This window comes from Macrotis lagotis, chromosome 1 (genome assembly GCF_037893015.1).
Source record: "Macrotis lagotis isolate mMagLag1 chromosome 1, bilby.v1.9.chrom.fasta, whole genome shotgun sequence".
Taxonomy (NCBI): Eukaryota; Metazoa; Chordata; class Mammalia; order Peramelemorphia; family Peramelidae; genus Macrotis; species Macrotis lagotis.
This window is the reverse complement of record NC_133658.1, coordinates 864,972,037-864,984,635: the sequence shown is the minus strand read 5'-3', so window position 1 is coordinate 864,984,635 and position 12,599 is coordinate 864,972,037. Positions and strand designations below refer to the sequence as shown.

The following is a 12,599-nucleotide window of genomic DNA, read 5'->3' as shown; positions in this document are numbered from 1 at the left end:
AGTAATTAAGTGTCTGAGGATGGATTTGAACTCAGGTCCTCCTGACTCCAGAACTGGTGCTCTATGGTACCATCTAGCTGCCCCTGTCATGCCTTCTGGTAAACTAATAATAATAATAGGCTTTGCCTGCCAACATTGTTTTGAGGATCAAATGAGATGATATGTGTGAAGTGCTCCATGGACCACAAAATACACTAGGAAGACTAGCTTGTTCTTACTCTATTTTGGATCTCCTGTACCCAGCACCTCACCTTCCATGGAGGTTGGTTGAATGAATGGCTCAGAACTCAGCGGTGACTGACCTTCTTGCCTTACTAAAGCCTGCAGTGTTAGTGTTCCCTCTCTGGCTCAGACCTCCTACAGTTCAGCAGCATGAATCAGCACATACAGATTTTCTGGAAATCACCTATAGCACAGGGGGACCACCCAGACACACAGGGGAAAGTACTGAGGAATCTCTACGCCCTAAATTTGTGTGACCCAACTAGATCCTCTAAGTCTCCTTTCTCCCCCTGATGGTTGGTCTCCAAAATGCCAACAGTACAGATTTCTCCCTGTTCTGAGGTGCTGTCTGCCTGGTAGAGAGCCTGCCTGGCTCAAGAGAAAGCCCAAATCATGGATCTTGGGAGCTGCCTCTCCACATCCACAATCAAACTTCCTAACTTTCCTTGAGGGGCTAATACTTCAATTAGAGGATAGATCCAAAGCTCTTCTCAAAGGGTGGGACCTAGACCCAATGCTAGACCATTTGGGGTCTTTATGCTCAGGACCTCCAGGAAACAGAAGTGGTAAGCTGCTGAACTCTGCATCCCATCCTGTCCTGACCTCCATGGTAATTTCTAGTATTTTCATATAAAACATGACCAATCCCACTAGAAGTTCCAGAGACTTTTACCTGGCCACTTGGATACATGTCACCTCATCCAGGATCAGGGATATATCCCTGTTTCCTTTATCTCTCATCAGACCCTGAATAACTTTGGTATACACAGATGCCTAACTGTATAATGAGACCAAAGCTGTAACAAGTGTTACCTCATCAATTAGGATTTGTGTTGTGCTTCCCAGCTCCTTCTTGAGTATTGCATAGAGGGAGTCTGTCTCCTTCCAACCCACTCACCTTAAGCCCTGTAGTTACTCCCACTACCAAGCCCCTTCTCAAGATCTCCAGGCCCTCCCTCTTCTACTTTGGGGAGATGGAAAAGCAGATATACTCCAGAGGGAGTCTTTAGAAAACTTCTATGAGTGGCCACTTTTCCTCAGATCAGATTTATTCTACTTGACCCTGGGAGAATAGACAAAGAACTAATGGTAAAAGCCAGCTGGTGGTGCAGTGGATAGACTAAAGGTCCTGGAGTCAGAAAAACTTGAGTTTAAATGCAGCCTCAGACATTTACTAGCTGTGTGACCTTGGGCAAATCATTTAATCTGTTTGCCTCAGTTTCCTCAACTGTAAAAGGGGGTAACAATAACATATACCTCCTAAGGAGGTCGTGACAATCAAATGAGATAATATTCATGTAAAAGTGCTTAGCACCTGGTAGGTAATGCTGATTCCTTTACCCTACCCACCCAATAGGTGCACATGAGCATTTTCTAACAAGCAGATCTATCCAAGAATGGAGGCAGGATGCCAGCTAGACAGAACTCCAGAAGCTAAGGTGGATACTTCCAGGTCTGCCCACTTGTGTTGTTACCCTTGGGTCTCCAGGGGAAGACAGGAGCTCTTACCACATCTTCTCAGATCGAGGGGTTTTTCTTGGGTGGAATCAAGGGCCAGAATTTTTTCTTCATTAAATTCATCATTTAACAAATCTTCCTCATCCTCTGTAGACCCAAGATATGAGGTTATTTTTTTAATGGGAGGAGAGGGGAGTATGTCAGATTTGGAACCCAAACTGTCTCAAGGTTCAACGTGTTGGGGTAGAGGAAGGGGAGAAAAGGAATAAGACTTTTTCCAGTGAAAGAGAAGGTGAGAACCTGATTCCTTGAAGGACTGTATCCAACTCTCAAGATGATTGGGTCAGAGGGAGAGTCTACTGAATATTGTTGAACATTCATCTCCAAAAGGGGCTCTTATAGAACAGTCATTCTTGAGAAATTTGGTAGGGTGAGGGGAATCCTTAGGTATAGACCAAAGCTGAACATGGAGATTTTTTTTTGAGTCATACAGGCCAGCTTCTGGGAAGGCCTGAGATGACAGGAAGAAGGGGAAAAGATAGGGCCAGTCTCCTAAGATCAAGAGAGGAATTACAAAACCAAAAAAGAGGGAGACCCATAGGAGTTTTCAAAAGGAGGGAACAATCAGTAATTTTTCCTGTCCAGACTATCCCAAGGGCTGGAGGAGTTAAAGACTATCAAAGGACACCAAGGCAAAAGTTTGAGGGGACTGGGTAGAACAAGGAAGTAACAGGCACTTTGAGAGGATCAAATTGAACAAGGGGGATAGACTGAAGGGTAGCCAATCATTCCATGGGTAGTTTGCAGATGGCTGACTAACTGGACCCTAGAGAACAGGACTTTGAGGAAGGGAAGGGAAAGGGAAGGGAAAAGAGAAATGTGACAGGGGCAGGAACAGGAGAAGGGAACCAGAGAGAACCCTAGAGCAGCATCAGTCAGCTAAGATAGCAAAAAATTCAGGTGGACAGGTGGCAACTCCCTTCCTAACTCCCCAACAACTCCAGTCTCCTGTAACTGCCAGTATGAGGGATAAAGAAAAGGGCCTGTTAGTCTCTGGTCCATTTTTAAAATTTATTTATTTATGTTTGTTTGTTTGTTTATCTATTTTACCCCCAAGCAGCTTCCAGGATAAGAATATGGAATGCAATTATAAATCAGCAGATACTCACCACTAAAGACTTTCATCCGAGAAGGCAATGGTGGCCCCCTGGAAACCCAAAATGACAAAAAAGTAAATGACAATTAGAAACTGCCACATTACCAGGGGAAGGGGGGGGATATCCAATGGCCTTCTTGATGGCCCATTGGCCAGTGTCTCTCCTATCCTGCATCCAAAGGAACAGGGAAGGAGAGATGGAAGCCAACTCCTTCCTTCTGCCTTTAGTACACATGCCAGTGCCTCTACCTCAATAGTCACCAAACAACTTGGGTGGGGGTAGTAAAAACAGGGCTGATTTGGGGGTTTGGCAGCCTATCTCTGGTTTGCTCTTAGGCAACTAAAAGTATGAGGGGAAAAGTTGAGAAGCAGCTTCAAAAAATAGATGGGTCAGGAGTCTCCCTCAGAGGAAAGCTGTGAGAACAAGTCACATTTCCTGTCTGGACTTCTTCCTCCATAAAATGAAAGATGATGCCTACTTTCCCTTCCTTGGGGAAGACTTGATGTTAAGAATCAGAAAAATGAGAGAAAAGGCATGGACATAGGAAACACAGTGAGCTGGGTGCTGGGTTGTCACTGAGAGCATGGATCTCAAAGCCTCTGGCACTAAATGGGACAGGCTGAGTTCCAGACCCATAAAGCAGGCAACACATTTAGGTTCTCTAAGTCTTGGTTTCTTTATTTCTAAAATGGGAAGGAGGACTAAATGAAAGAATCATATAAGAAAACAAAGGTAAAATTTGATAGCAATGTGAGTTGTGATGACTGAGTCACAACTGCATCAAGGCTTCAGAACCCTCTCATCTGGTTTGGGAGGCAAGGTTAGCCTCGGACAGAGGGAGGAGATACTTTTCCCTGTTTCCCCCATGTCTCCCAAAGGACATCTTTGGGATGCACAGTGCCTGGGAGGTACTAGAGAGGAGTACAGTGATAGATGAGTTTTTCTTGTGGCTCTTCTTGTTAATGTGAGCAAACATGTTTCCATCTGGATCTGTGTCCTGTTTTGATATAAACAAAAGTTCCCAAGTAGGAGGAGTGTTCAGCCTAGGAATGATAGCCAGGAGAGACTGTGGATTCCATACAGATCAATCATAGGATCTCAGAAGAGCACAGACCATGAGCAGAGGCAGGCAGAGGCATCCAGAAAGTCCAAGGTCCCACCAAGAGTTCAGTAACCCAGGAGAGCTCTCAGACCAGGGCTTTATTGGGCTTAGGCAACAGCCACAGCCACCCCCACAGCCAGCTCCAAGTGGATATCCATCCAACTTGGGGATATCAGTTGTTTGGCAGCAGAGGGCTTGGGTCCTCCTTACCCTGAGTTCTGGATATCCGACTGCAGAGGCACCCTGCGAGTCTTGGAAAGTGATGCCAGAGGAGAGGTCATAGTTGCTAATTCCAGATCCTACCTGGTCAAGAGGTCCCTGAAAGCACAAAGTGAAAGAAAGCCCTGGGGATTCAAGACACCTGCTCATCCCTGCCCCTCTCCCCAGAGAAGCAGGTTGGCTGCTGTGGGAGTCTTTCCCCTCTTCCCTTGGCCATGGTGATGAGGCACCTGGCATTAGAGATCATTTAGAACACTCCCTCCAATGAAAGGAAACTCATACCATGTAAAGCAGCCCACTATCCTCCTGAGCTGCTCTAACTAAAAAGTGTTTCACACCTGCCTACATCAAGCCTACAACTCCCTCTCCCAACCACCTTCCTGCCCCTCAACACACACACACACACACACACACACACTGTCCAGCTTTATGAAACCACACAACAACCTTCTCTGTACTTGAAGACAGACATTATGTTCCCCTCTTACCCTCAGGGGGAAAAAATCAAACCACACCTAGTGACTATCACCTGGCCCTGAACATGGGCAGCAGCACCCAATAAATACCCTTCTTCCTTCCTGATGTCTTCTGAAGCTCCACTACCATCTTGCCAGTTTCTCCACAGCTGGTCATGACCCCCTGATCTAATGCCCCATCTATTTGCTTAGATACAAATAAAATCTCTAGACAGGTAGTGTGGCGTAGTGAAAAGAACACTGAATTGGACATCAGCAGGCCTAGACTCCTGATCCCATCAGAAAATCTCTCCTCTGCATTTGGCACTACATACTGAAGAACTGTTAGGAAGAAAGGGCTATCACTGGTACCATAATAACTGTTTGGTACTTATGGAGACAGTAACTTCCTGTAAACTGATGCTTCATCATTTCCTGTTTCTTCCCATAAATCAATTCATTCCCTGCCCCTCACCTCTCAAACAGGTGTTTGAGAGCCCCCAAGTCCCACTTTATTCTAGATAATGATCCCCTGTGGGGCAGGATGGAGATTAAGAAGCCTGCCTGCTACTGCATCATGCATCAGCTCTCACTGTAGTTTGCTAGGGACACAGAACATCACAGAGAATTCAAATGGGAGGGAAGGTGGGAAGCAATAGCCTGAAATTCTCCCCTGGCTTTGATTCTCACCAACAAAGAGGAATTGACTGCTGAGGGAAAAATGATGGGAACCATGGAAGGATGATAGTGATGGTGAAGGAGAGGAAAACTGTAAATAGTCTAACATGCATTCTAGTTTTCAGGAGAGTGAATCTCAAGGATCTCAGAGGAAGTTTTATTGTGTGAACTAAGTCAGTCCACGAGAGACAGCAAGATAGCAAGAATGAAATTTTGAAGACACAAAGGAAAAATCAATTCCAATGAAGAGGAAAAAATAGTTTCTAAGGCCCATAAGGAGGCACAACTACCCAATCAACTTAGATGTATGAGACATGAAGATAAAATGCAAACATGGTGGATGAAAGGGAATGAACACAAAATCCTGGCATAGGTCTCCAAAGATTTGTATGAGGAATACCAATGCTTTCACTGGGATGAATCTGGGGAGGAAACTTACAGATGACCAAAAGGAAGGGGAAGAAGAGGATCAGAGAAGAGGCAAGACTACTGCTCAGAGGATATGGAATAACAACAATGAAAACCAGAGATGATTGGGCTGTTGACTCTTGTTTTACTATTTTCTCTGCCAAGAAGAATGCTCTTGCATTGAAAAGATGAGAACAAAAGTAGTTAATAGGGGGCTTTGTTACTACCCATAGTCATGGGCCTCCAGCAACTGTTTCTTGCCAAATTCTGATCTCTATATGCAGAATGGAGATGGAAGAAGAACAATTAATTTGATAACATACTGAACCAAGTAGGAATGATAGTAGGATCTTTGAAGACTCATTATGAGTCTTTTTTTTTGTTTAATTATATGAAAAGATTTGAGCTCCATTTTCTAGCCTGGTCTCAAGCTTTTGGAATTAACAAAAGAATTATTTTTGCTGATATCTTTATTTTTTACTTAGGGGGAAAATTTGATATTTTACCCCCACCAAAACAAATCAATGATATCTTCCTAAATGACAGCCAGTCAAGGTGCTTTTATTAAACATCCTGATGTGCACTATCCTAAGTGCTGACAACACCAAGTCCTCATAGAGTTCAGTCTAATGGGAAAGATTAAGCTGGATACAGGATGAATTAGAAATAATCTATGCTGTACCCTTTGATCCAGCAATACTACTACTGGGTCTATATCCTGAAGAAATGATGAAAAAAGGTAAAAACATCACTTGCACAAAAATATTCATAGCAGCCCTGTTTGTGGTGGCAAAGAATTGTAAATCAAGTAAATGTCCTTCAATTGGGGAATGGCTTAGCAAACTGTGGTATATGTAGGTCATAGAACACATTATTCTATTAGAAACCAGAAGGGATGGGAATTCAGGAAACTTGGAAGGAGTTGCATGAACTGATGCTAAGCAAGATGACCAGAACCAGAAAAACACTGTACACCCTAACAGAAACATGGAGGTGATGATCAACCTTGATGGACTTGCTCATTCCATCAGTGCAACAATCAGGGACAATTTGGGGCCATCTGTGATGGAGAATACCATCTGTACCCAGAGAAACATCTGTGGAGTTTGAAAACCTGATATCTTATTGTCTGATCTTGCTATCTCTTATTCTTTATGTTTCTTCCTTAAGGATATGATTTCTCTCATCACATTCAATTTGGATCAATGTATACCATGGAAACAATGTAAAGACTGACAAATTGCCTTCTGTGGGGGGGTGAGGGAGGGAAGTAAGATTAGGGGGAAAATTGTAAAACTCAAAATAAATAAAATCTTTATAATTAAAAAAAAGAAATAATCTATGCTGATATCTGTTTGTTTTGTTTTGCTAGGCAATGGGCTTAAGTGACTTGCCCAAGGTCACACAGCTTGGTAATTATTCAGTGTCTGAGTCCGCATTTGAACTCAGGTCCTCCTGACAGCAAGGCTGGTACCCTACCTACTATGCCACCTAGCTTCCCTCTATACTGAATAAAGAAACTACATATTGACCAAAGAGAGAAGGCGGCTAGGTGACACAGTGGATAGAGTGCCAGCCCTTGGAGTCAGGAGGACCTGAGTTCAAATCCGACCTCAGACACTTAATACTTAGCTGTGTGGCCTTGGGCAAACCACTTAACCCCACTTGCCTTGCAAAAACAAAAACAAAAACAAAAACAAAAACAAAAAAGAGAGAGATGATTACTACTCATCTGGTAAATTCAAGTTACCTAATCCAGAGTACCCAAATCCCAGTTAATGGGATTGCTGAGGCACTGTTAGTAAATCTTTGCAATACTGTGGCAAGCAAGAGAGATACTAGAAGACTGGAAGAGTGAAGGAAAAATGTCCCAATTTTTTTTTTAAATAAAAGAGATGAAGTCTTCAAAGTATAAGCCAGTAATCTTGGTTTCATTCTGTCCCTGGAAAAATTTGAGAACAAGAAAAGAATGTGCAGGGATCACCAAAAGCTATTTTGATTCCTTTTTTGGGTCAGGCTTAAGGACAAGTACTGAAGCTCAAGTTTAAATATTTTGGCTACCTAATGAGAAGAAAGGACTCATTGGAAAAGACCTTGATGCTGGCAAAATTTAAAAGCAAAAGGAAAAGGGAATAGGAGAGGATGAGGTTAACAGTAAACATGAGCTTGGACAGACTTTGAGAGATAGCAGAGAGAGAAGAGTCTGTTATTCTATGATCCCCAGAGGTCACAAAGAGTCAGACATGATTGAACAGCAACAATAGGTTGGTAAATCAGCAAATGTTGAAAATACTATTTACTTAGATTTTAGCAAAATGTTTCAAAGTCCTTCATACTATTATTGTGGAAAATCTGAAGGCAGGTGAGCTAGATTGATAAATCTTTTTGTTGTTGGTTAGTCATTTCAATCATGTCTGATTCTTTGCTGACCCCATTTGGGGTCTTCTTAGCAAGGATCCTAGAGTGGTTTGTCATTTTCCTCTCCAGCTCATTTTATAAAGAAACTGAGACAAACTGGGTTAAATGACTTGTCACACCTAGTAAGTGTCTGAGGCTGGATATAAACTTCAGGAAGAGAGATCTTTCTGCTTCCAGTGTCCTACATCACCTAGCTGCCCATTGGATTAAGGAGAGAACAAGTGAGATTACATCTGAAATAGTTTCTAGTTTTGCATGTGTCCCCTTTTAGTAAGAAGAGTGATAAAGAGTGGCTAGGGAGGGGCGGCTAGATGGCACAATGGATAGAGCACCGGCCCTGGAGTCAGGAATACCTGAGTTCAAATCCGGCCTCAGACACTTAATAATTATCTAGCTGTGTGGCCTTGGGCAAGTCACTTAACCCTATTGCCTAGCAAAAATTAAAAAAAAAAAAAAGAGTGGCTAGGAGTAGGAGGCACCAGAATAGTAATCTGGGGTAAACTGCAAGGAGCAGGGAGGGTTCACACACAAGATAGCTATCATTAGGTATTATGTTTTGAAAGACTATCAAAAAGAAGAGGGAATAAACTTGTCTTTCTCAACCCCAGGAGGCAAAATGGATTGAAGTTGCAAAGATGACAAATTTGGGTTAGGAGTGGGAAAAACATCATCACCAAAAGTCAACAAAAGTGAAATAAACTGCTGAAGGAAAAAGTGAGTTCCACCTAACTAGAGCTTCCAAAAAAAAAAAAGACTGTCAGATCAAACAGGAAGTTTTTGGGTCCGGATGCTTGGAGGAAGGGATCAGATTTCTTAATCGCTTAATCATTTCTCAGGCGCCATCTTTCACACGGTCATTTAAGTCCAAAGCATCCTCTCATTAGCTACAATTCTAAGGCAACATACACCTCAGGGGCAGGGCTGTCCTCTTGCCTCAAACCCAGTTCAAAGGTTGCTCCTTCCAGGGAGACTTCCCTAAGCCCTGTCCTAGTCAAAAGGGAAAGATGGAATCCTTTTCAATTCACGGGTCACTGTGTGATGTTCTGCAGCACCTTCTTCCTAAAGGCTGGCCGGATTCCTCTGATGGACTACTGGAGGATGGGGACCGGGGCTTCCGTCCTAACCTGGGAGATTGAGAAAGCGCTCAGTCAGCACTGACCTGATGGTCTTACACAACACCCCTCTGCAGGAAAAGGGGCTCCCCCAAACTCCCTGGGCCCCAGGTCCCTTCACACTTCCGTCGCTTTGTCCTTCTTAGGTCTTGTTACTTCGCACGGGCCCCGTCTTTCTCAAGGAACAGGTTTCCAGAGTAGGGTACCTGCTACCCTCGGTTTCCTAAGGACTTTTACTCCCTTAGACCAGGGAAGGCCATGAATAGCGGGACTGGATTCTCCTACGAGACTGGGGGGGGGTTCCCCGAAGGCGGGGGCGCTCTCCCCTTCCCCGCGCCATGTCCCACCGCGGTGTGACATCATCCTTCCGCGACTCTGGCCCTCCCCCCCAGCTCTGCGGAGGCCACGCTCCCTTTCCACCAGGAGCACCAACCCGTTGTCATGGTAACAGAGAGCTCGGGGCTGGGAGGGGTATTGAGGACCCAAACTCCGCTTCGGCGACTCACTCAGTCCAACTGTGAGCTCCAGGAGCGGGCTCTCGCGGAGAGAGAGAAACACCAGGCTGCTCGGGGGCACTAGGGACAGCGAAGGCCTTTGGCTGGGAACTCACCGCGCCGGGGCACCGGCCCGGCCTGGCAGCGCCGCCATCTTGTTGTCAACGCGGTCACCACGGCGACCGAAGCTCAATGATTTTTATTGGTCATTAGGGAGATGGGTACGGTCCTCCATCCTCAAATCTGATTGGTCAGTTCTTTACCCGCTCTCCTTCCGGGAACTGCAAGTCCCAGACTCCATCGCTCTGTAGAGGCAGGATGGGGAGACTCCATTGGATAATACATATGCCAATCATTTTGTTTCCCCGCCCCTGTGAGCTGAGTTCTCTAGTAGGGGACAGTCTTCCGTCCTCAAATCTGATCTACTTTGGGTTACTTTGGGTTCGAGCTGCTTTGCGGAACTGCAAATCCCAGGCAGCTCCGTTTTGGATCTTGTTTATCTGAAGAGAAGAGAGGATATAGTCAGTCTGACACGATTGGACAACCAGACTGTCAATCACTGGGATCCTCAGCCTTCCGCTAGTGCGTTGTAGTGTAGAGTTCTGGCCCCACCCCCTTTTATAGACTGAGCTCCGCTACGGGGGGAGGCGGCTCTCTCATTATAATAAAGTGACTTGTTAGAATAAGAAGTGAAGTCACAGAGTGGAAAAAATATATCTTTGCATGAAATAGCATTTATCTAGAGTTATCTAGAGTTTGCTATGTGCCAGAACTGGGGCTTCAAAGACAAAGGGAAAAGCCCTGCCCTCATGGAGCTTAACCTTCTAGTTGGGGAACTATCACAATATCGAAAATATATAGGGATGTGACACGAATATATGGACGTCTAACAGCCCTGGCCCAGCGGACGTATATGATCAAAGGCTACAAATAAAGCTTTCCAAAGAAGAAAGGCAGATATTCAACAGCTTTATTAAAAACAATGCTCCAAATAATAAATAATTAGAAAAATACAAATTAAAACAACTTAGAGGCATCAGTTCACCACCATTAAACTGGCAAAAGTGATACAGGGCCTTCTGTGGAGGAGTTGTTGGAAAACAATCATCTTATTCTTTTGGTGATTTCATTTTATGGTTCAAGTACTCTAGCAAGTTATTTGAAACCATATAAGAAAAGTCATTAAACTATAACCAGAAGCTGAGCATTGAAGCACATAGAGTATTGGACTTGGAGTCAGGAAGATTCATCCATCTGAGTTCAAATCCAGCCTCAGACACCTTAGCTGTGGCAAGTGACTTCATCCCATTTGCCTTGGTTTCCTCATCTGTAAAAATGAGTTGGAGAAGGAAATGGCAAGCCACTTCAGTAGCTTTGCCAAGAAAATCCCAAATGGGGTCAAGAATAGTTGGACATGACTGAAAAATGACTGAACAACAAAATTCTCACTATTGTGCATATACCCCAAGGAGGTCAAAGACAGAAACCAATGTGGTGAGATAAGTAGATAAATAGACAGACAGATGACAGACAGATAAATAGATGAATAGATGATAGAAAGACAGACAGAAAGAGAGAGAGAGAGACAGAGAGATCATTTATTAAGAATCTACTCTAGCCGGTCGGTGGAGTGCCTGCTAGCACCGGCTGCGATGTAAAGATGGCCAAGTCTAAGAATCATACCACCCATAATCAATCACGAAAGTGCGACAGGAATGGCATCAAGAAACCTAGGTCACGGAGATACGAGTCTCTGAAAGGGGTTGATCCCAAGTTTCTGAGAAACATGCTCTTTGCCAAGAAACACAACAAGAAAGGGTTGAAGAAGATGCAGGCCAACAACGCTAAAGCCATCCAGGCCCAAGCAGAGGCTATCAAAGCCCTGAGCACCAAGGCCTCCAAGGCCAAGCTCCTTAGGTCCAAGATCCCCAAGGCCAGTGCCCGGCGTGCTGGTCACAAGATGGCCACCAAGTGTCCAAGCCCTAGGATCCGCATCAAATGTCCAGGCCCCAGGATCACTAAGCCTGACTCTAAGGTTGCCAGAACCACTGACGCCAAGGCCACCAAGCCCACTGACCCCAAGGCTGCCAAGGCCGCCAAGCCCACTGACCCCAAGGCTGCCAAGCCCACCGACAAGGTCAGTAAGTCTGATCCCAAGGCTGCCAAGTCTGTCACCAGGGTCACCAAGTCTGATGCTAAGGCTGCTAAGCCTGCTGAGTCCAAACCCAAAGATGCTGGAGGTAAAACAGCCAGTCCCAAACCTTCAAAATAGATGCATTAGGACCTAAGGACTTGTTTAAATCCTAAACCACCGTTCCCCCCCCCCCCTAGAGAGGGGATGATTATTCACTATTTTGTACAAATAAAGGAAATGGTGAGTCATTAAAAAAAAAAAAAAGAACCTACTCTAGTCCAGGATATAAAGAAACTTAAAAAAAAAGTCCCTGCTCTTGAAGAACTCACAGTCTAATGGAGGAGACAACAAAAAATATGTACAAACAGGCAAAATACAGATTAAATTGGAAATTACAGAGGGAAGGCACTAAAATTAATAGGAATTGGGAAAGGATTCTTTTTAAATTAATTTTTATTAAAGATATTGTTTGAGTTTTACAATTTTCCCCCATCTTGCTTCCCTCCCCCCACCCCCCCATGGAAAGCACTCTGTCAGCCTTTACGTTGTTTCCATGTCCTGCCTTGATCCAAATTGGGTGTGATGAGAGAGAAATCATATCCTTAAAGAAGAGAAGAGAAGTCTAAGAGGTAACAAGATCAGACAATAAGATATCTGTTTTTTTTTTTAAATTAAAGGTAATAGTCCTTGAACTTTGTTCAAACTTCACAGCTCCTTATCTGGATACAGATGGTACTCTCCT

The 12,599-nt window shown here is 44.2% G+C and overlaps 2 protein-coding genes across 9 annotated transcripts in view; one reads left to right on the top strand and one right to left on the bottom strand.

Annotated features, from left to right (window-relative positions):
- Positions 1 to 9,932, bottom strand: part of UBXN11 (UBX domain protein 11) — a 33,715-nt gene extending 23,783 nt beyond the window's left edge. For 2 of the 8 annotated variants that reach the window (XM_074218026.1, XM_074218024.1), the window contains exons 1-5: positions 9,736 to 9,904; positions 9,170 to 9,241; positions 4,150 to 4,257; positions 2,850 to 2,887; positions 1,732 to 1,827 (exon numbers count right to left, since the gene is read on the bottom strand). In XM_074218026.1, the coding sequence (XP_074074127.1) occupies positions 1,732 to 1,827; positions 2,850 to 2,887; positions 4,150 to 4,220 (205 nt within the window). In that variant the 5' untranslated portion in view covers positions 4,221 to 4,257; positions 9,170 to 9,241; positions 9,736 to 9,904. The other 6 variants (XM_074218020.1, XM_074218025.1, XM_074218021.1 and 3 more) reach the window with 5 other exon arrangements.
- Positions 9,933 to 11,327: 1,395 nt separating this feature from the next.
- On the top strand, positions 11,328 to 12,032 carry LOC141491053 (uncharacterized). Its single transcript, XM_074191621.1, has one exon. The coding sequence runs from the start codon at positions 11,384 to 11,386 to the stop codon at positions 11,993 to 11,995; it is 612 nt and encodes a 203-aa protein (XP_074047722.1). The 5' UTR covers positions 11,328 to 11,383; the 3' UTR covers positions 11,996 to 12,032.
- The last annotated feature ends 567 nt before the right edge of the window (positions 12,033 to 12,599 follow it).